Here is a 23,557-nt window from a genome sequence, read left to right on the forward strand (position 1 = left end):
CTCTTCTTCCACCTCTACATCTAAAACATTCACCTCCTCATATTCTCTCTTCTAGCCTTCTTTTCTCTTCTCCCTGCCATGGTCCAAGTTTGAGTATTCATCATTTCTCTCCTGAACTTTACAGGAGTCTCTCCTAAGATATTCCCTATCACCCTGTCATAACCAGATTTACCTTCGTATAGCACAGATGAAATCATGTCCTACCAGCCCTTCAAAAAAGTTTCCACAGCTTCTGTTGTATAGGAAATAAAGTCAAGAATCCTAAGGACATTGTCCATGGTGTCCAAAGTCTGGCCCTAACCTAACTCTACATCCTGCACTGTTTTTCCTTTTAGAATCTTTCTCCTCCACCATACAGGCTGTGTACTCTCCTGACCTTGCCTGTCCCGGGATGGCTTCTCTGCTAAGGGCATCTCATCTCATTTTTTTTCTTTTTTTTTTAAGTATAAAGATGTGGGGTACAATTCAGGGTTAGGTATACAAACGTTGATTATGCAAGTACCCTTGTTGATGAGGTATGCCCCTCCTTCCTCTAGCCGTTTCCCTCAACTGCCAATCCCCTCCCCCCGACAGTTTCCCACTACTGCCAGTTCCTTTCTTATAGTATTATAATTGTTCAAGGTCCACTTATGAGTGAGAACATATGATATTCTGTTCTTTGTTTCTGTGATAGATCACTGAGTATGATCAACTCTAAATCCATCCAAGTTGCTACGAAGTCCATATGTTTGTCCTTCTTTATGGCTGCATAATATTGTGTCTCATCCCATTTTAAAGGCTCAGATCAAATGTAAAAATCCAGTGCTCTAGGTAAACTTAAGAAGAAAACTATTAAACTTTTTGCGCCTCGAAGACACTTTTCGATTTCTCGTATTCTGTCATTTACTTGTGTCCTCCTACAACACTAGAAGCTCTTTAGAGCAGGGCCTTTCTCTTTATGCCCACTCTGCCTCTCAGAACCTGGTCCTATACTTTGAAGATAGGAAACATTAGTTACTATTAGAATGGATGAAAAATCTTTAGTATGAACAAATAAACTCTAGCAGGAGTAATGATCACTTTCACTTATGCTCAACTCTTAAGAGTTATCTGCTCCATGGTTTCTTTCACCCATGCCAGCTCTGGTGTGTCACCATTTCTTTTCTCCCTTTTTTCTCTAATAAACTTTGAAAACTTAAAAAAAAAAAAAAAAAAAAGGAATGATCTGCTCAAGTTTCATTACTGTGCCCACTCAGTCGTATGAACCATTTATTCACGGGCTGCTCTTTGACTCACCATGCATAACAATTTAAAATAATTTTCAAGAGTTTTCCAGGAGAGTCATATTACTTGAAAAGTTTCTGACGCACAGCTGCTCTTGAATATTCTTTATGTTACTGATTCCACCACTGAGTGATGAGTTCACTGCTTCTTTTTTGGAGAAATTTTGAATTCACCAAAGGCGCCAGAGTTCCATTTTAATCATTTGAAAAGTTTTTAAAAAGCAATCCTCTTTGTAAAGGGTGGATATATTTCCAAAGGGAAGTAAGTTGTTTTTATCCCTATTGTTTTCATCCCACATTATAGCCATATCAGAGAAACCTTAAAGGTTTTTTTGCAGTTTGGGATTGTACAATTGTTATTTTTTCGAACGGGGGGGGAGGAAAATAAAATCAGGGCGTGTTGGAATTGGAAGAATCTTGGAAATTATCTGGTATAGAAACTGATAACCTTCTTTAAGGCTCTTTAAGCTTATTAGATTTTCTGAGAATCTGATGAAAACTCTGATGTGAGACTCTTCTCCACTATGTCTTGGCATATGATTTCAAGCAGTTAATGAACCTTAAAGAACCCAAATATCTCATCAAATACAGAAGGCCCACAATGACTATCAGAAAGTGACTGTGAGGCCATAGAATGTAAAAGGCAGAAAGAAAAGAGCGAGAATTTGCTCTTCAAGAGGTCAGTCTTAAGAGAACCAGGAAACCAGGCACTGCTTTCCATGATTCTCTACTTGCCCTGGAGTGTGATCCCTTTTGTTTTTGAGTTGTAGTCTCACTCTGTCACCCAGGCTGGAGTGCAGTGGCATACTCACAGCCACCGCAGCCTTAATCTGCTGAGCTCAGGTGATCCTTCTGCCTCAGCCTTCCAAATAACTGGAACTACAGGCACGTGCCACCATCCCTGGCTAGTTTTTTGATTTATTGTAGAGATGAGGTCTCACCAAGTTGCCCAGGCTGCTCTCAAACCCATGGTCTCAGTCAACCCTCTCACTTCGGCCTCCAAAAGTGCTGGGATTATAGACATGAGCCAGCATGCCCAGCCTGTTTGTTTTTTAAGTCAGCGGTATAGCTACATGACATAAGTGCCATGAAGGACATGATCAGAATTCAGCAGTAGTGGATAATGTGCTGGTACAGAGGAAGACGACTTACATCCTAAACAGAATATAGGGAAGGCTTTCCAAGTAGGTGACACTGAAACTGAAACTTTAAGGATAAGGGATTTTTTCTAAGATGCAAGGTAGTAATTAGACGGTGTGCAAAGACCCCAAGGCAGGAAAAGCTTGATGTAGTTGAAGAATGAAAGAAAATCAACCTGACTCAGGGATAGATTGGGAGAGGTAGGAGAAAGAATGGTGAAGTTGGAGAGGGAGGAGTTCTATCGGCAATGGGAAGGAGTTGGGTCTTATTTGAAGTGCGATTTTATTTGAGAAGCAACTAAAGAATTTTCAGCAGGAAAGATATGATTGCACTCATGTTTTTGATGACCACATGGGCTACTCTGTAGAGAGTAGATGTCTCAGGGCGGGGCATAATACAGAAGGGAGCTATGTAGAGAACTATTGTATTTATCTGTGTGAGAGATAATGGTCAGGTGGATGATGGTAAAATATGGATAGAGAGGATAGAGTAACTTGGGGTGATATAGTGGCTGCAAAAACACCATGAGTTGATGACCACTTGAACATGGTGGGTGAGGGTAAAGAACAATTTAGAATGATAGCCAGGTATGGGGCTGGCGCAGGTGGGTGGATAACGTTATCATTCACTGAGAAGGGGAGGCAAGGAGGAAGAGCTGGCTTAGGTAGAGGAAGAGTGTCCAGAAGTTCATTTTGGATCGTAAATTTTGAAGTCTTTGAGGCCACAAGTGGGAATGCCAGTATATCAGGGAAGCAGGTGGCTCTAGTGTCCTGAGCTCCAAGGAGAGTTTGTACTGGAGTTTTTCTGATGACCAACGGACAGACAGGTGATATCCTCACACTCAGATGTCTTCACCTGTTCTCATTGCCCTTGGGATGGAGTTTCAGGGGCAGCTGGAAATCCCTCACACTGGTTCTGCATGAGATAGTCATGCCACAGGGTATAATGTCCGAAGGAGAGCCACTAAAATGCTTGGAAAATTGTGTTTAGCATCTGACATATGAATGCGGTCCTTATGATGGTATGCATAGAACCACCACACTGGGCGCTGCTTTCTGAGATTGGGACAGCACTTTGCTGCCCTGGTGGAGTTGGACCTTTCTTAGTTTCTTTTCCCCCAGGGACTTTGGGAATAAAAGTGATCCCTAGAATGTGTTATACCTTTCCCTGCCAGGCAGGAAGGCCAGGGACTTAACCAGATGTGAATCCCTTGGGACAGCAGAATAATCTGCCCCAGGGGACATTATCATTGGCACAGCATATAAACGTGAGAGTCATTTATGAGGCTGAAGTCAGTAGATTAGAGGAACAGGTTCAAGAGCATCTTCCAAACTATGAGGTAGTGTCAGGATTTGGAGGAGAAAGCCCAGGAACATAGGCTCAAGGATATGGGCATAGGAAGAAGCAGGTGGGGGAGACATGGCACATGCTCTCTTGGCTGGGCTTCCCACCCGCTCCTTGCAAAATAATTTGTGGACAGGACTGTTCCCTTTTTCAAACCCCAGAGAAGCCATTATGAATACCCTCTCCAGATTTTTGGTGATGGTATTTACTGCACTGGTACTTTATCTATACTGAGAGGTTGAATCACAATGCATTTCTGCTTAATCCCATTGTATATATCTTTGTAGAGGATAAAATGTTTCCCTCACCCTAAAAAAAAAAATCTCATGCCTGTTATCCCTGTGCTTTGAGAGACCAAGGCGGGAAGATTGCTTGAGGCCAGAAGTTTGAGACCAGCCTGGGCAACATATCGAGATCTCATTTCTAAAAATAATAATAATTATGATCTGGGCACATAGCTCATGCCTGTAGTTCTAGCTACTCAAGAGGCTGAAGCAGGAGGATCCCTTGAGCCCAGGAGTTCGAGGCTACAATAAAAGCTATGATCATGCCACTGCACTCTAGCCTGAGTAATAAAGTAAGACCCTGTTTAAAAAAAAATTATGTGTGTGGTTTTTTTAATTTAAATATGTGGGGTACAATTCAAGATTAGGTATACAAGTGGTCATTGTACAGGTAAAGTTTAGGCCTCTCTTTGGTCCCCACTTCGCCTGGTTTGAGATCAGTTAAAAATTGTTTTTAATTAAAAAATAAAATTAGGCATGGTGGTTCACACCTCTAATCCCAATATTTTGAGAGGCCAAGGCAGAAGGACTATTAATACTTGAGAGACTGAGGCAAAAGTATTTCCTGAGCCCATGAGGTCGAGGCTACAGTGAGCCATGATTGTGCCACTGCACTCCGTCCAGCCTAGGCAACAGAGTGAGACCCCAACTCAAAAATAATAATAAAAATAAAACAAAATTATATTTAAAATCTCCACACCAAAAGGTCGAGTTGATTAATCTTTTGCCTAAAAATATTTAAGTTCTGATGAAGATTTAGATTCACATTAACATAATCAGAGAGAGAGAAAAATTGCATCTACAGTATTTTTGAAAATTGATTTTTAAAAAATCATTCCTATGTTACCATTAGGGTAAATTGAGTGAAGAGTATATAGGATCTCTCTGTATTATTTCTTACAACTGCATGCACATCTAAAATTATCTCAAAATAGAAATTTATGTTATACATAAAAAGCTAAGTTTTAAAAAAATCAATCCTTCGGTCTTCCCAGATTTCTGCTGCATCTCTTCAAGAAAGGCAAAAAATTTAATTTTTTTGAAGCATGCATACGATGGAAAGATTCTTGGCTATGGTGTTTGTAGCATTTGAATAATGTCAGGGAACCAAATTGCAAAGTTAACTTGATCAAAATAAATGCTACTCTTCCACAGACTTACTTGAAATAATTTGCCAGGTTGGAGTAGGAGGTTGTATAAAAGGGTCAGACTAGGCAAAGTATAGTTTTAATTGAGACAGAGTTGATGCCTGTGCTTTGGCTGACCTGGTAGTCTTTTGCCAGTTCTGCAGGCCTGGCCCCCTCTGTGCCCAGTGGGGCATTATGCTTTCCATCAAGGCACAAGATTCCTCAAGAGACTCTTTCCTCTCATGGCTTCCAGGACACCATGAGCCCAGACTGTCTTTCAGTGGCTCTCTCTTACCCAGCTCCACTCCCAACTGTTGTAGCTTCCTGAGACTAATTTGGCTATGTGCTTCTGCTTCTGCTACTGTGCAACCCTGAGGAAAAACCATCCCTTAAAGAGCATTCTGCAAGCCTGCAATACGAGCTTAGAATACTGTGAAATGCACTGAACATTAGGACATTGCTATTCAGTCGTATTGGAAGACAAATAAAGGAGATCAGAAAAAGACTTGTTTCTTAGCCTTGTGTGGATGTGTAATTTTCATTTCCTTCCCCACATGCTTCTAGGGAGAAAATTCATTACATTCGGACTGAGGGGAATCATGGGCTTGAAAAGTTGTCCTGTGATGCGGATCTGGTCATTTTGCTGAGGTAAGGGGGTAAACAGTTCTAGAAAAGCTTCCCTAGGCAGTTCTCTTCCGCTACAGCCACTCAGAAAGGGGCCTGGGCTGAAACACGCACCTCTTGTTCTAGAAGATTCTATGACTGCAACTGAAGTGGGGCCCCACCCTTGTACCTGCTGTCCATCACAGTCTTTAGATTTACAACGGAAGTAGCAAGAGCTGCATAAAGTATTTGATGGAGACTTTGTTGTAGCACTTTAAAAAAAACACTGAGAAGATGGGCAAGCAGGTTGTGCTTATCTTTTTGTATGACATTTAAATCTAATAAATCACTTTTGTTGCTTTGTGAGAACTGTAACAGCTATTACTCCAGTTCGTGAATGCTCTCTCAGGGACAGAGAACTAATCTATTTATTTATTTTTTGGAATTTTCAGTCTCTTTGAAGAAGAGATTATGTCCTACGTCCCCCTGCAGGCTGCCTTCCACCCTGGGTACAGCTTCTCTCCCCGGTGTTCACCCTGCTCCTCACCTCAGAACTCCCCAGGTAACTTGGGAATCCGGCCTCAAAGCTCCTAGGAGTGTCTTTGTGTGTGTCAGTTGTATGTGTGTTCTCTCTCTCCCTGTGTCCCTCCCAATTTCCTGATTGAAAATACCTTCTCAATATCAGCTGTTGACAAACTGCCTGGTTTTGTAACACTCGAAGCTAGAATGAGGTTTACATTTTTAAATGGTTGGAAAAAAATGCTTTAAACACAGTGCTTCAGGCTGAGGTGGAAGGATCACCTGAGCCCAGGAGGTCGAGGCTACAGTGGCCGTGAGCATACCACTGCAGTCCAGCCTGGGTGACAGAGTGAGACTCTGACTCAAACACACACACACACACACACACACACACACACACACACACACACACACACACAGTCTCATGACACATGAAAACTATATGAAACTCAAATTTCATCATCCATAAATCAAGTATTATTGGAATTCAGCCACACCTGTTCACTTCGTTATTTTCCACAGCAGCTTTCACATTACAGCAGCAGAGGTGAGGAATAGCAACAGAAACCATGTGGCCTGCGAAGCCTGAAATATTTACTCTCTGAGGCTTTACAGAAAACGGTTGCTGCCCCTGCTCTAAATTGCTGTTACATTCCCAAGGCACTTTCCAAGCATTTCAAAGGGAAGAACCCTTTCTTAAATGTTTTACCTAATGACTCAGAATTCTACCACATACCAATTTTGGTAATGTGGTTACTAGGGATCATTATTAAGTCTCCACAAAGATTCCAAAGAATTTTCTTAAATGACATGATATTGTTTTCTGAGTTCTCCCTCATTTTTCTTCATGTGTGAAAATGAACTTACAATACAAAATTTCTTTGTAGATATTTTCCATTCCAGGTGAGGGAATATAGTCGAGCTGGTTAGTGAGAAAAGATATTTTCTGGATTCATCAAGATAAAGAGCTTAGGTCAAATCCATGCCTCCAAACTGGATCCAGATATTGGAGAATTACCCCCTTTGTATTTGACTTGCATTCTCACATTGGTGTAGGTTTCTGTGGTAAACTCAAATTTCTTTTTGTAACTTTAAAAGTAAGAGATTTGGCCAGAAAATTTTTTTTTTAATTAAAAATTTTAAAAAATTAAAAAATAATTTAAAAAAAGAGATGTGGCCAGGCTCGGTGGCTCAGCCTATAATCCTGCACTTTGGGAGGCCAAGGTGAGTGAATTGCCTGACCCCGCAGGTTCGAGACCCACCCGAGCAACTTGGTGAGATCTCATCTCTACAATAAATCAAAAATTAGTTGGGCCTGGTAGCGCACACCTGTAGTTCCAGCTACCTGGAAGGCTGAGGTGGAAGGATCACCGGAGCCAGCAGGCCAAGGCTGCAGTGGCCGGGAGCGTGCCACTGCTCTCCAGTCTAGGTGACAGAGTGAGACTCCAACTCAAAAAAAAAAAAAAAAGTAAGAGATGTTAGTTTGAAACATCCAGGAACTTTTCTATCTCACAACTTTTGGAGTCGGGGTCCAAGCTTGGCTTTTGAAGCTAGTGAGGACATTCAGAAAAGAAATAGAAGTTAGCTATATACTTTGTCTCTCAGAAGGGCTATCTCACTCAGAGTATCATTCAATACTGCCAGAGGTCTTCAAAACTAGAACGTATTTTAGTTTGGTTTCTCCATGTTGTATCATTCAGAACTACCTGTTAAGGGTAGTTTTGCTAGTTGTTAAAATCTGTTTCTAAGATAGTTGTTAGGGCACACACCCAACGGGGCCTCCTGAATGTTTTGTCAGGCCCACTGGAGATGTGAGTGTCTAGTGTGTGATCTGATGTCACGTGAAAGATGCAAAGAATTGCACAGAAGTTATATTAGAAAAAATAACTTATTTAAAAGTAAATTAGAGAGAGAGAGAAAAAGAAGAGTCACCTCCCCAAGCTAGGAGAGGGGGCCAAAGTCAGGAAACAGCAACAGTCATAACTCAAAGAGCACATGGCCACACCAGAGTCTAGTAAGGCAATGGTGATGGCAGTGGCCATGGCAATGGCAAAATGACTGTTCTTGTTGAGTCCTTTCAAACATTTCCCTTGGATGGGGGGAAGGTCATCAAGGTGACTGGGCGGTGATCTGCTCCATGTCATCACGAAGGAGCAGGTAAGTGCAGGTACTGGCATCAGGTGATGGACAGCAGGCAGATGGGTGGGTTACTCACATGATTGCTGCCATGGTGATGGGGTCTGTCTGTGTCATGGAGGTCATGAAGAGCTAATTAGATTAACTTGGGGATTTGGGCTGGGAGGGGATTTTCCTGCAAGAAACAAAACTCCTTGACCAAAAGGTGGTCATATTATCATTTATATGGTTTCAGCCAGCCAAGGGGTGATCTTTGATCTTCCACCTTAACAAGGAACCTGAAAGTTTCCTAGAGATTTTATGCTAAACCATGGATTGAAAGGTTGGGCTGTTGGGCTGTCCTGGTCTTGCATCTCTTGCATCTGATGGAGATTTGCCGAGGGAATGGGGTAGGCTGCCAATTCACCTGCAGTGAAATGTCTGAACGCTTCCTAAGACCTGCCTATTGGAAATGTATCTATGTCTAACCTGTGCTAGAGTCAAAGAGTGTCAGGGATAAAGTCTAAGCAAAAATGGCCAGGCTGTGGCAAAAAAGATGATGTCAAACCAAGTTTACTCTAGGTTTCTATAGGTATCTCCTTTCAGTGGTATTTCCTTGCTGTCACTTCCTCCAAACAAGTGTACCAATGCCTTTGTTAAGGAAATGCTTTGTTAAGGGTTAGGGTTAGATTAAGGTTAGGGTTAGGGTTAGGGTTAGGGTTAGGGATAGGGTTAGGGTTAGGGTTAGGGTAGGGTTAGGGTTAGGGTTAGAGTTAGGGTTTGGGGTTAAGGTTAGGGTTATGGTTATGGTTTAATTGCTATCTCTGACTTACATAAAATTAAGATACCATTGCCTAAAAAAACAAAAAAAGACCAGGAATGTTATTAGAAGCCAAATTCATTGTTATTAGAAGCTATATATAATCAAACATTTTTAGTGCTCCCATAGTGACTTGCTCTTTCATTGCAATGTCTTTCATCTCAAGGAATTGCAGGTCTGCTTGATTATTTGCCATTTTTTTTAGTTTTTCCGTATCTGATAATTTTTCTTTCCTTTTTTCCATAACCTTTGTTATTAGAGCATGATTTTAACATCATTATTTGGGAGAGAGATTTTTTCTGCCAGTTGTAAAATAAGAAAGAGGGAACAGCTATTTGCTAGATAAGAATTATTTGGGTAACTTTTCTAAAAGGAATCAGGTTTCCTTATAGAGACAATGCTGATGTCATGAATCTAAGTAATCATCCAATTCATTTCATCAAAATGTTTGGCACTTTATTCTTCTACTTTGACCACATGTTCCTAGAATATGTAATCCAGTTACTATTATTTTGAATTTTACTATACTTGTTTTCCTCAACCTTTGTAAAATCTTCCTGGGTGCTACACAATTAGTGACTCGTAGATATTTATTCCATAGTACTTTGTATAGCATACATTAAGGGGAATGGGAATAGCAGGGATAACGGGAATAGAGGTAGTACCAGCAGTGGTAAAAGTCATAGTATTATAAATATACTGTAATCTGCTGAACAGAAACATATGCTTGTACATGCAGACTTGTGTTCTAGTTCTGTCTGTAATCTGAAACCTGGCATTTCGCCAAGACCACTTCTGTCCAAATGAGCTATTTGTTCTCTCACACACCAGGGGTTATGGGACCCCCCAGATGGTCTGGCCCTCCGCACGTCCTTGTTTGTACCACTCAACTGCAACTCCCCTCTCCCTTCCTCCTAGTCACTGTCATCCACCAACATTTTTCTCATGCTCAAATCCTGTGGCACCCTCTCATAGTCTTCCTTTTCTTCCCAAACAGGTCTTTCTATCATCCTGGATAACTTTAACGTCCACAAGGACACCTATTCAGTTCCCTACCTCCCAGTGTCTGCAATGAACATCACTTCCCCAACCTCAACCACATATTCCCAGTCACATTCCTGACCTTGTTACCATCTCAAAAATAACCATTCACACTTCCTCTTCCCTACCAACATGCTTGTTCAACTTCCTTCCCTATTACCATCCTTTGGCCTCATCTGGGCCTCCAGTTCATAGAAGTCTCTCCTTTCCTTTCTAATGTCTTTCTCTGATCTAGCCTGGATTCTTGGGTTCATCATTTCATTAACACCCCTGCCAGTGCCCTGAACTGCTCTGGTCCCCTCCATTTCATTTGCACCCTGCTGAAGTCCTTCATTCATAGATAAACCTTCCTATCTGCTTCCTCCACATCTGCCGTCAGGCACTCTGGAACAAATTCACCTGACAGGACAGATTATGAGTCATAAGTTAGTCATCTCTCCTCACTTGAACCTTGACCACCCAAAGGAAATTTCTAGCACATTTCTTTTATCTTCTCTACTACTGTTTCAAGCATTTCTCCTCAAACCTCTGACCCCCAGCATCACCTCCTTTCTCCTCGCCAGATTTACTTTACTGAGAAAGTTGAAGCCATTCAGCAGAGGCTTTCTTTGTGGTTTTGTTTTTTGTTTTTTTGAGTTGAAGTCTCACTTTGTCACCCAGACTGGAGTGTAGTGGCACGCTCATGGCCACCGCAGTCTCGACCTGCTGGGTTCAGAGATCCTTTCGCCTCAGTGCTCCAAGTAGCTGGAACCACAGGCATGTGCTACCACGCCTGGCCAATTTTTTTATTTATTGTAGAGACAAGGTCTCGCCAAGCTGCCCAGGCAGGTCTCGAACCCACGGGCTCAGGCAATCCACTCACCTTGGCCTCTCAAAGCACTAGGACTACAGACTGAGCCACCGAGCCCGGCCCAGCAGAGGCTTTCTTAAAACACCAGCTACCAAACATCAAAGGCTTCCTAACCTGCACACATCTTACCCTCCTTCCCACCTGTACATGAGAGGTGTTGTCTTTGCTAAAGTCACCATGACCTCTGGCCACCCAATCCACTGGGGAATCCTCAGCCCTCCTGATCTTTCAGCAGCACGTAATACTACCAAGTGCTCTCCCCCTGCCCTGCCTCTTCATTTAGCTTCTGTGACACACCCAGACATCTCTACATCTCTGGCCACTCCTGCAGCTTCATCCTCCTCTTCCTACCATCTGTAAGGATCAGCCCCAGTTGTTTCTCTTCTGTCTCAAACTGTGTCTTTCTCCAATCAAACAGCCAAGATTATCACCATCAAAAACTAAGCTCTGGGAGGCCAAGGTGGGTGGATTGCTTGAGCCCAGGAGTTTGAGAACAGTCTGAGCAACATAGTGAAACCTCGCCTCTACAAAAAAATCAAAAAGTTATCCGGGTATGGTGGCATATGCCTTTAGTCCCAGCTACTCGGAATGTTGTGGTGGAAGAATCGCCTGAGGCCAGGAGATCGAGTCTGCCGTGAGCCATGATTGTTGTGATCATGTCACTGGACTCCAGCCTGGGCGACAATGAGACCCTGACTCAAAAAAAAAAAAAGTTCATAGTCTTCCCCCACAAATGTGTTCTTTTTCTACTGTTTATGTCTCAATGAATGTACATTCAGATACAAATACTGAAACCTACCTCTCCCTCAATACCTGAATCTAACTAGTTGATTCCTAAATACATCACCAGTCTGCCCACTTCAGTCTGCCCACTTCTCATCTCCACTGATACCAGTGGAGTCCAATTTGGGCTCTTTAAATGTATTCCATCCTCTTCAGTCTTATTCGCTACTGCGGGAAGACTAATGTTTTTCTGGCTCAAGAGACATCATGTCACTACATTTAGCATAAAACTAAATTACTTAACAGTATACCTTATCCTGTTTGATACAGCTCCTGCTTACTTCTCAAGCCTTAGTTTTGCATCACTTTGGTTCTTACACCCTATGCTCTAGGCAAACTAGAATACCACTTTCTATTCCACCACAGGACCTTTGCACATGCTGGTCCTCTACCTGACTTGCTCTTCTTCTGGCTCATCTCCTCTCTTACTTAAAGGGAAGCTTTTCCTGACCCATATGATCTAATTTGTGTCTACTTATTCTTCAGATCTTCTCCCAAGAAGCCTTTCTGAACTTAGCCAGCATGTTCTGAGGTCACAAAGAACTGGGTTTCTTTCCTTTATGGATAGCAGCCATCTCAACTTGTAATCATACACTCATTTCTGTGAGATTGCCAATATCAATCTCCTCTAGATTGTAAGCTTAGTACTTAGAATGTAGTAAGTAACTAATAAATAGTTATTGAATGAACAAGCCATGATTCTGACCATCTGTAAAACTTGGATAAGAATGTTACTTTTCCATTCTTCTTTTTATTAAAAAAGTGTATTAAGATAGCAAAAATGATTTTTCTAAAAAGTCCTTCTCTGTATAGAGTTAACTAGATATTTTAAATATAATAAACTTTACCCTTATGTCACAAGGTAATCTAACATAAACTCCTAAATGCTCTGGGCCCTAGCACACAGATATGGTTATTTTATCATCAATATAAATATAGAAGCATAATAACAAACACACTCGTTAAAGTCCTAGTTGCCTCATTATGGTTTCAATCACTTCATATAATATAGCAGCTTGCAAAAAAGTTTAGTCTAGTCCAGTTCATGTTAATTATTTTAGATTATGTAAGTACGATTAAGCCAAGAAAAATGCTCATCGAAGTACTGTTAAGAGAAACTCAACTTGAAATAATTGTTGTGGAAGATATAAATATGTATCCCATTAGAGTTCATTTTTCTCTTTAGTACATTATTTCTATTCATTATAAAAATAACTGACAGAGTGATGGAAATTAAGGGAAACTTTCTGAAGAAGAAAAATACGGCGATGCGAGAATGTACCGCTGGTGAGCGCTTGTCCTGCTGTAGCTCTGCCTGTCTGTTCCTCCATGGAAAGTGATGATCTTCAGGCCCGTGTGCTTCTCTCTGCAGGTTTACAGAGAGCCAGTGCAAGAGCCCCCTCACCCTATCGGAGAGACTTTGAGGCCAAGCTTCGCAATTTCTACAGAAAACTGGAAGCCAAAGGATTCGGTCAAGGTCCAGGGAAAATTAAGTGAGTGCTCTGGTGTTTGGCACTTAATTCAGACAGTGTGTTTTTCTATCCCTTTCTCCCCTACACCGTATGTGTATGTATATATATATATATATATATATATATATATATATATATTTGGAGACTGGACACCCCGGTTTGGTTGGCAGTTATGGTCTGAAAAAAAGGAAGAAGGAAATTAGGAAGTTGGAAGGAAAGAAGAAAGGAATTTAGGAAGGGAAGGAGAAAGAGAAAGAATAGTAGATTTTAGATAAAGGCATATAGAAAATCAACAGTAGACCTTTTCAGAAGATAGGGAATTTTGAACTAAATAAAAAATCTTATCTTTTCCTTTACTTATTCTCAGGGGAAATTGTAACTCTCCAGTCAAGTTCATGGACTCTTTGTAACTTTGTAGTTAAAGCCCAAGTAAAATGTTTTTTTGGTTTTTTTTTCCCCCCCTTCTGAGTTTATTCTTTTCATTTTGAAAAGCTGAGCCCAAACTCAGGAATCCAACTTGAGACATCTAGAGTTGATCAAAAGTAACCTTAAAAGTAGCCCAATAGGATGGAACATATGATAAGTGTACGTGTACATGTTTTTCTTGTGTTCCCAGTGTTTCGAAAAGAGTGTTAAGATAATCCCTCACTGAACCTAGGGAACCTGCATCTTGCTCTTTCCTCTCTCACGGGAGAGGCTGGGAAATGAGGCTCTAAAGCCAGGCACTCACAACTCACATAGAACCTGGTCCAGCATCCTGAATCCAGTGTCACTGCTTACCACAGCTTCTCCTTCTCAGGCTCATTATTCGTCGGGATCACTTGTTGGAAGGAACCTTCAATCAGGTGATGGCCTATTCCCGGAAGGAGCTCCAGCGAAACAAGCTCTACGTCACCTTCGTTGGAGAGGAAGGGTGAGGCACCAGGAGTTTCATGCAGATACTTCGGTGTGGGTGGACCAGGGCCCCAGGATCAGGGGTGATTTTTCTCAAAAAGGAGCAGGGTGGCTGTAAGCCTTTGCCCCAAGGTGATTCTGATCATGTCCTCCCAGGAGGTCTTTCTCTCTCCAGGTGTTGCAAAGCTTTATATTTCACATTCTTCAAAAACCTAAGATTATTGGCATGCACTAGAGTCAGAGCACATGGTCAAAGTATAAGTCAAAAATACAGTCCTGGGGTACTGAATCTTTACTTTTTAGATGGTGGACCCTTCTGAGTAGCTCATCAAAAACTTCTCCTAAAGGGTTCACATACAACTACATTCCAAATCCTTCATATAACTTCAGTGAAACCATATTAACCGTGGAGGGCAATCCTTCCTAGGAGGGCATTTCAGAGTGAACTTGGAAGCCTTTTCAATAATTCGCACACACACACATAGTTACAGCAAATTATTTTATGCCTCCCACAACAAAGGCTTTGTTTTTAAATGGGCCAGCTGTGTGTTTTATCTCATAGGTGTTAGAGGATCAAAAGAAAAAGTTAAGGAAAACTGCCAGAAGAGTTCATTCATGGACATCTGGTTAAGATACATCTCCAAAATGATTACTGCATCCTCGTTTTCTACAGCAAATTGATACTTCCATTGGGATCCACTCCAAAGAGCAGAGGTTCTTTGCCCAGTACCTGACTTTGAAAGGGCACACTAGAATCTAGGTGAGAAACAGGTCTCCTCACCTTCAGACGTGAATGAGTTTCCTGGACCTCTGCTTCCTTTGCAGCCTGGATTACAGTGGACCTTCGCGGGAATTCTTCTTCCTTTTGTCTCAGGAGCTCTTCAACCCTTACTACGGACTCTTTGAGTACTCAGCAAATGATACTTACACAGTGCAGATCAGCCCCATGTCTGCGTTTGTAGAAAACCATCTTGAATGGTAAGATCTGTAATTTGAATTTTCTTATGTTTGAAAGCTCTGCTCTTTCTTCGTCAGAAGTCTGCAGCATTTCTCGAAGGCCGCCATATTTAGAACAGTGACTCTAAATTAAGAGTGATGAGGGTGAATAACAGAGCACTAGAAGGAAGAACACAAAATAAATTACACCGGTAATATATCAACTGCAAATTGATGTAAGACAGAATCATTGCCTGAAGAAAAAACATTAAGATAAGTAGATACAGGTCATGAATGTGAATAATTTTACTAAAATCATAAAGGTCCCCAGGAGAGGCTTCTCGGAGGTATTTTTGGGTTTGAAATTCTTGGCTCTTAGACCAATGGCTTTTGTACTGTGGACACTGGCTTCTGCATCTTATTGGCAAATAAGGCTGTTGGGTCAGATGATCTCCAAGCATTCTTCTGACCTGAAAATCCACTGTCTCTTTGGCTGTCTGCTGTTGAGGCTTTCTATTACCACTTTACCGATATGCCTAAGAAGATAGGTATCAATCAATTGTGTGCAGTTCTGTGGGCAAGATTCCACAGATGTATTAGAAGTCTCCAGGAAGTTGCATGGGACATCTAGGATGCTTGCACTTTCTGTGATGCTCTGCATCAGCACCATGCCTGATTTGAAAATGGCTCAGGTCCAACTGCAGGAGCTCCTGCCATCAAGAGGGAAATGAGTTCTGAAGATGGCTGGAGTGGGTTCTTTTCTGACATGGCTTATTTATGCTGTTGTTGAAGGAAGCTGCTGGGGTGACATTTGTGCCTCTGGGCTACAGTCCACAGTCCCTATAGTTTGGCTATATAGCATCGGTAACTCCCCTACTCCCAACCCCTGGCTCCAGCGAAAGACTATTGCACAGAGACTCTCTCTCCAAACACACTCTCAGCCCTGAAGTGCTTGGCCTGAGGCAGAGTGTGTGCACATCAAGCATTTGGCACAAGATGAAGCAAAACTTGCCCTTTCTTGCTCCTTTTCCTATAACTTATCCATAAGTGGACAGCGAAGTATGTGAGGCAGAAACACGCAGACAGACAGGGGCAGGTAGGGAGCAGGCAAGTCACCACGGAAGGGACTTGTGGCACCGAGAATTGAATGGTCACTCTCACTGAGCTCACAGTCAGGCAGGTTCCATTCTAATGGTAGAGAGTGCTGTGAGAATTTTATGTGCACACAGATTATACCTGACAAAATCCCTCAATTCTCTCTTAGTTTGTGAGCATGAAGTTTAAGATGCTGTCTTGGAGGTCATGAATTAGAATCAGCCATCAATTAAAAAAATATTTTTATCACGTGTCATACCACATAGGACTGTGCTCGGTATTGTGGGGGATACCTTCACCAACTTAACAGTTATAAATTAAGTGCTTAGTATGTGCTGGGTGAATACAAAGATGAAGTGAGCAAGGTCTCATCCCTCAAGGAAGAGTAGTGGGAAGAGCACATGAGTAGACCAACAATTACAACACAATGGCTTAAATGCTAAGTTATACACACATATATGTGTGTGTGTGTGTTAGCCAGAGACACACATATAAAGCTGAAAATTTTACTCAATCAAAAGGGAAGAAAAATATCTGCCCAAACTAGGAGATCCATGGGGAATGGGGAGTGAAGCCCACGATTCTTGTAAAAAGAGGGAGTGGTGGCAGAGGAGAGGGAGACTGAGCACCATGGTGGGATGGGAGGTACTTGACCTTCTAAAGGAAACCTTGGAGTCCAGCATGTTTCAGTGCAGCCACAGAACAAGGCCACGGGCCACGGCCTGGTGGAAAGCAGAGAAGTCATCTGCCTTAGGCCCACATGTTGGCTGAACCACCTATTGAAAGTGGCTGCAATCACTGCCCATGTAAAGGCACCTCGCCAGCTGCCCAGCCCCCACATTCACCTGGCTATCGCCTTCTGCGATTCTCTGCATGGGGGGTGCAAAAGAGGCTCTGTAGATATGGCAGTTATACTTTAGTGTATTGAGGAAGGAAATTGTGTGGTACAGGAGGGTTGTAAGAGTTAGTAAAGTTTTCTGGATGGATCCATGATGAGGCCTTGGAAATACCTGCCCTCGAGGTGCCAGTTAGCTGCTGTGTTCTTTGCTGGAGGTCTTGGTCCTGAATGCACGCATGCTGACTTTCATCCACTGATGTTCCCACTCATGTTGAGAATATTTGCCGTGTGTCTAGAAATGAAATTGCAGATGGCTGTCCGAGTCACCTGGCAATGTAAACCGAGCTTGTAGAGATGAGATTTCTTCCACCACTACATGTTGGATGGCAAGTTATGAAGTGGGCAGAGGACCTCTCCTCTGATTTAAGGCTTCAACTCTGAATGCTCAGTCCCCAGAGTCCTCAGCCTGAAGTGCAGAACAAGCCCCTGCACCTTCATGAGAACAGGCATCAGATTGTATCATGAGCCCCCCATGTGGAGTATGTTGTTTTCTCTTCAGTGCCTCAGAATTCCTGATGGAGGGGAACTGGTTTTCTTTGCAGTCAGAGCCACGGCTGAGTGAACTGAAGCCACCTGGGCAGTCTTTAGCTTTGAACAGGAAGCCCTATTGGGCTTTGCCAAGTCTTTTCTACTTGTGCCTTGTGGCGGATGATTTCACAAACAAAACAAATAGGTTTTGCCTTCCCTGTGCCCCTGAGTCAAGCTCCTTAGAGAGCATTTTAGCAAATGGTGCCTAGGGACACAGACCTGGATGAAGTGGCCCTGGGTTTTTACACAAAATGTCAACAGTAAGTGGGTGCTGCAGCACTTGTCTAAAGACCTGTCACTGTCACTCCTTGCTGCCTGCAGGTCCCTGACACTGAGGAAACCAGAATACTGAGTTCTCAGGACTGACAGCTGCTAGGTGCCTCTTAGCTGCCCTCAGGGTGGGCGTGGCTGACAGAGCTCAGATCTGTGCCAGGCCCTCCTGCCTTTCTCGCTCCTCGGGAGCTCGTCTCAAGACTCAAAGGGATAATCAGTTCACTGTACAGGGGAGTTCCGTAATCTCAGCATTTAGAATTATTTGTTTGTGGTCATTGTTGAGGGATTCAATGTTTGTAAAATGTACAATATAAAAACTCATGAAGCTTCACTATCAGTGAAATGTCTCACTTTAGCTATCACAATGTAAAAAGGCTCACAGCCCCATTGAAGCCAGGATTCCAAATTCCTAAGCTATTGTTCTTTCTATGACATACACATGCTTGACCTAAAAGCAACCACTTTACCCAAATTCAGACCCACTTTTGAAAGAATCAAAGTTTTCCAAAGTACAGAAAAAGAAAAAGACTCAAAGGGGCTGTGAGGAAGATGACAGTCATCATAGCCTGTACAAGGCAGATTCAAAGAATTAAATGTCACCCAAGATTAACACAGTATTCGGCTGTAGCTGGAGGAAACATCTTTGCACTGGTCATTTTTATATAAAATGGTTTTTTGTTATTCTGGTTCTTTATCCTTCACTGACCTTCTTCTGTGTCCCATACTCTTGTGCGTTTTGTCTGACTCCCCTCTAGATAATAAGCGCTGTAGGAACAGAGACAGTTTTGTCTTATTTTACCCTGTGACATTGCCTGGCACTTCACAATGCTCAAAACATCTCCCTGACTATTGAGTGCATACCTGAGTCTCTTCCTTGTACCAGGGCTGCTGATAGAGTGCTCCTTCCTCTCATGTGCAATTAATTGCTCCAAGTTCACATTTTTCTTTGTCATCTGTGGTTCTAAAGCCCTTGCAGCATCAGCAATAAATGCAAGCGTTCCTGAGGTGTTTTGCACTCTTGGAATCCACTCCGCATGATGCCCGAATGCTTCTTGTTACTGAGGGAAGCCTCCTCCTTCTTCTCACACTGCACATGCTTTATGGCAACCGCTTCTAGGCTTGGCACTGCCCAGAGACATCAGTGGAAGTGTTCTGACACGGGGTCATTCCCCTGAAAGCTTCCCTTTGACAGTAGGTACTTGAGATTCTGGGGCTTCATGCTCGCTGTGTGTGGGCTTTGTAGCCGTTGGAGTCGAGCCAGCTAAATCAAAGCCTAAACACGGCATAATGATTCCACCTACTTCCTTTTTTTTGTAGTCAAGTGTTGAGAGATACCAATACAAATAAATACAGTGAAAATTCTGTGTTACACACTTTAAGTAAACTTTTAAAAAAATCATTTTTTTCTTTTTCTTTTTTTTTTTTTTTTTGCTTTTAGACTAAAAAGACTTCCTGCCATTGCTGTTTCATTACTTATTGTACCCCTGACATTCCAAACTGATAAGGACTCTGTCAAAGTCAACAATGGTAACAATCGGGTCCAGTAAGAAAGAAAGAGTCAGAAGAGCTCTCAAAAGCTGGAGCCTATAAGATACTGGCGCTGTAGTCACTGCTGGCATAGTCCCTGCCCGACCTGGCCAAGGTCTAGCGAGACTGGGAAATAACACCCTCAACATTCTTCTTCCACCCTCCAGTGCTGTTAGCCAATTCCAACCATAAATCAGAGGGCAAAGTCTCTCCAGATGTTGCAACCCGTAATAGCCAGTCCTCAGGTCGCAGAACAGGGCAGGAGAAGGTGGGAAACCCACGGGGGCAAAGGAGAGGGGAATTGAAAATGAACACAAGATCTCATACTCTTTAGGACACTCAACTTGTTCACTAGAACTCTTACCACTTTCTAAGCTGCATGTGTCTATTGTATGTGTCTTTGATGACAGAAATTTTGAAATACTACTCCAAATTTCATATTTTTATTCTTTGATTATGATTATTTGCATATTGATGAGGTGTTCATATGCTACTCTTTTATATTTTATTGTATGTGATTTTATATCTTTAAGGATACAGAAGTTAATAATTAAGCTAAATAATAAAGCGTTCACAGATAACTTACTAAATATACAAGGCACTGTTCTAGACTTTTTTATTTACCAAAATTATAACTCAAACACTGTGTTATTCTACTTTTACAGATGAGGAAAATGAGGTATAGACATAACCAAAGTCATAGAGACAGTCATGGACCAGGCTGGGATTGGAACCCAGGATCCTGTCTCTAGCATCAGGCTCTAACCCCCATACAAAGGCAAAGTCAGATATATAATTGAGGACATTACAATACAATGTCATAAATGCTCACCATATCTCTATTATAGTACTTATCTTGTTGTCAAGTATTAGGTACAAGGAGCTTTGAGAAATGAGTGAAAATTTCTCACTGGCTGGCAGAGTAGGGAGAAGGAACTTACAGGTGGGATGATAAATAAACAGATGCCAGTTTGGTGTGGCCTCAAAAGAGAGAAAGAGGCTGGCAAGGCATCCTGGTGTCAGATAGTGAAAAGCATTTGATGACATTCCAGAGAGTTAAGATTTTGTAATGAAGATGATGATGGTGATAGGGAGCCAGGCATGTCTTTAGAGGAAGAACCTGATCAGATCTGCATTTAAAATCAGAAAGTCAGCTGATTACAAGTGGAAGATGAATTGGAGTGAGCAATGGGAGAGGCTACTGAAATACTTCTTGGAAGACAGAATAAACAGCAAAAGAGAGCAGAAAAAGATATTTTGGAAGGAGAATGAAGAAATGAACAAACTGGGTGATGGATTATAAATGGTGGGAGATTAAGTATATGAAAAGCTAACTAGCTTAAAACGACACTAGCAATCACCCAAAATTCTACCAAAATATTTAACCAGTGCAGACAACTTTTTTTAAAGTCAGGCTACCATTCCTACTTTTTGTAATACCCTCTATTTTAAATGATACTTTATAAGTGAGCCAGATTATGGTGACCACAGCCCCAGATGCTGTGAGATTTGTTATTTCCACACTTTTAATATTTTCTAAAATGTCTTATCATTGAATATTTTCACTTGTTATAAAATAATGTATAAGAAAATACCAGGTTAAAATACTCATATATTTTGAATGGAGGCATAAACAATAAAACTATAAATAAAAGGTGAAAAATACAAATTTATTTTTGCATCTAATACAATGAATGAAATGTTATAAAATGCATTTATTTTCAAATTTTTATCTGATTTGCGTTTCTATCTGGTTTCAGTTATTAATTGAGAATATTTGGGATTCAGGAAATCAGTTAAAAAAGTAACAAATTTGGAGTTTTTCACCCATTGTTCAGTGCCACTTAATGACTAGTTGTCCTCTCTGAAATCACCACTGGAAACTCTTTTTCTGTCCCAATCATTCTGAATGCCACTTTTCCCAGAGCAAATCTAAGATAGACCAAAGTCTAAACAATTTAAATCAGTGAATTATGTTTCTATTTCTAGAAAGAGTACCAGAGTATCAGACATGTTCTGTTTAAGTACAGTCATGTGTAGATTGATGATGGGATGCATTCTGAGAAATGTCTCAGGCAAGTTCATTGTCGTGCAAACATTATAGAATGTTACACAAATCTAGAAGTTCTAGTCTACTATGTGCCTGGGCTACGTGATCCAGCCTATTGCTTCCAGGCTACAAACCTGTCCTGAGTACTGTAAACATTACAGCACAATGCCATTATATGAAAACATAGCTAAACATAGAAAAGGTACAGTAAAAGCATAGTATAAAAGATTTTTAAATGGTACACTTGTATAAGGCAGATCCATTACCATCTTATGAGACCAGCATTTTACATGTGATTCATTGCTGACCAAAGCATCGTTATGTGGTGGCACATGACTGTATTAACATGTATCATTTGAAGAAGTTACTGTGTTGTGAGTCACTCTTTATGTAATCGTCAATGTGAGAAGAATTTTCAGAAACCAGGTTTCAGATCTGATGCTGACTGTCAATTAGTTTCTGTGTAACCACCAGAAGGTCTGTGTGCTCGTGTTATGTCAGTGATGGTGACAAATCTAATCTTTCCAGTGTCACAACCAGGCATTTTAGGACGTCTCAAACTAAAACTTCCAACAGGAACTCAAGGCCCTGCAAAAGAGATAAACTCTGCTCCCCGCTTCTGTCCCTGCTCCAACCTTTCTCCCTTTCCAAGCAGATACTACTTGGGTGGTAGAAAAAAAAAAAAGCTTCTGTTTTCAGGTCTTCAACAAGGGGAGGTAGGGGAGGAGGGAAGCTCTTTTGGGCATATTTAGAGTTTGGCCAGGTGGGTATTAAATGTAATTGTAGAGTTTTATGGAACTTATGAAGTCCTGGATAACCCACTTTAAATATCCCTTGCTACAGCAGCAGTCTTGAATTAGTAGCTAGAAACCACAATATTATGAGATTCCACTGGATGTCTCATGGGCCTTTGGCCTCCAAGGGTCCGCCTGACAGAAGAGCTCAGTGTGGATTTTTTGCCTGAGTCTAGGATCAGGTAAGCTCCCCCAACCCCATTCTACCTGTAACAGCAGTTCCTGGGTTCTTTCCTAGACACCTTCAAGAACTTTGTTGATCATATCTCTGACTGAATCTTAACAGCCTTTCTGGCCATACTCAAGAGAAACGGTGGGACAAAAATTAGGTGAGAAGTCACCGTAAAATGTGCAGGATTCTGCCCATCCTATTTCTGAACCCAGCTTTCTTTAGGGCTTGTGAGAGAGTTCCAGTAGGAGAAGAATGAACTATTTAGTTAGTAATGCCAGTACTGTAACTGGGTATGCAAACAAAAGAAAATTATATTAGATTCCTCTCTACTTTGAAAACACATGTAAAAAATAAAGTAACAAAATTTCCTCAGGAAATCTAGGTGATTTTATGCATATTCTAGAGACTAAAAATTACTAAGAATATAAAACAGATTTAAGAAACCTTGAATGGTAGAGACATTTTTAATCAACACTGGAACCTTAGAATCTTTAAAAGAAAAGGAAGACATATTTGAATATGTAACAATTAAAATACTTTTATGATAAGAATACCATAAACAGGGTCAAAAGACAAGCTTTGATTTTGAAAATTAATCTTTGCAATTCAGGAAAATCAGAAGTTGAAAATCTATAATATTGGCAGGCTCAGTGGCTCAGCCTGTAATACCAGCACTTTGGGAGGCCGAGGCAAGTGGATTGCCTGAGCCTGCCAGTTTCGAGACCAGTCCAGGCAACTTGGCAAGACCTCGTCTCTACAATAAACTTTTAAAAATTAGCCAAGCATGGTGGCACTTGCCTGTAGTTCCAGCTATTTGAAAGACTAAGGTTGCCGGGCTCGGTGGCTCAGCCTGTAATCCCACGCCTTTGGGAGGCTGAGGTGAGTGGATTGCCTGAGCCCGAGGGTTCGAGACCCGCCTGGGCAGCAAGACCTCATCTCTACAATAAATCAAAAAATCAGCCGGGCGTGGTAGCGCATGTCTGTAATTCCGGCTACTCGGAAGGCTGAGGCGGAAGGATCGCTGGAGCCC

At 41.7% G+C, this 23,557-nt stretch overlaps 1 protein-coding gene across 1 annotated transcript in view; it reads left to right on the forward strand.

Annotated features, from left to right (window-relative positions):
* Positions 1–23,557, forward strand: part of HECW1 (HECT, C2 and WW domain containing E3 ubiquitin protein ligase 1) — a gene marked incomplete at its 3' end in the record, with an annotated part of 437,085 nt that overhangs the window by 387,075 nt on the left and 26,453 nt on the right. Inside the window, exons 18-22 of the mRNA XM_021706110.1 lie at positions 5,722–5,805; positions 6,213–6,322; positions 13,261–13,381; positions 14,160–14,273; positions 15,080–15,232. Coding sequence (XP_021561785.1) covers positions 5,722–5,805; positions 6,213–6,322; positions 13,261–13,381; positions 14,160–14,273; positions 15,080–15,232 — 582 coding nt within the window. The remainder of the gene's footprint in view (positions 1–5,721; positions 5,806–6,212; positions 6,323–13,260; positions 13,382–14,159; positions 14,274–15,079; positions 15,233–23,557) is intronic.

The sequence above is a fragment of the Carlito syrichta genome, unplaced genomic scaffold (assembly GCF_000164805.1).
Source record: "Carlito syrichta isolate Samal-C Ts95f unplaced genomic scaffold, Tarsius_syrichta-2.0.1 Scaffold315149, whole genome shotgun sequence".
Taxonomy (NCBI): domain Eukaryota; kingdom Metazoa; phylum Chordata; class Mammalia; order Primates; family Tarsiidae; genus Carlito; species Carlito syrichta.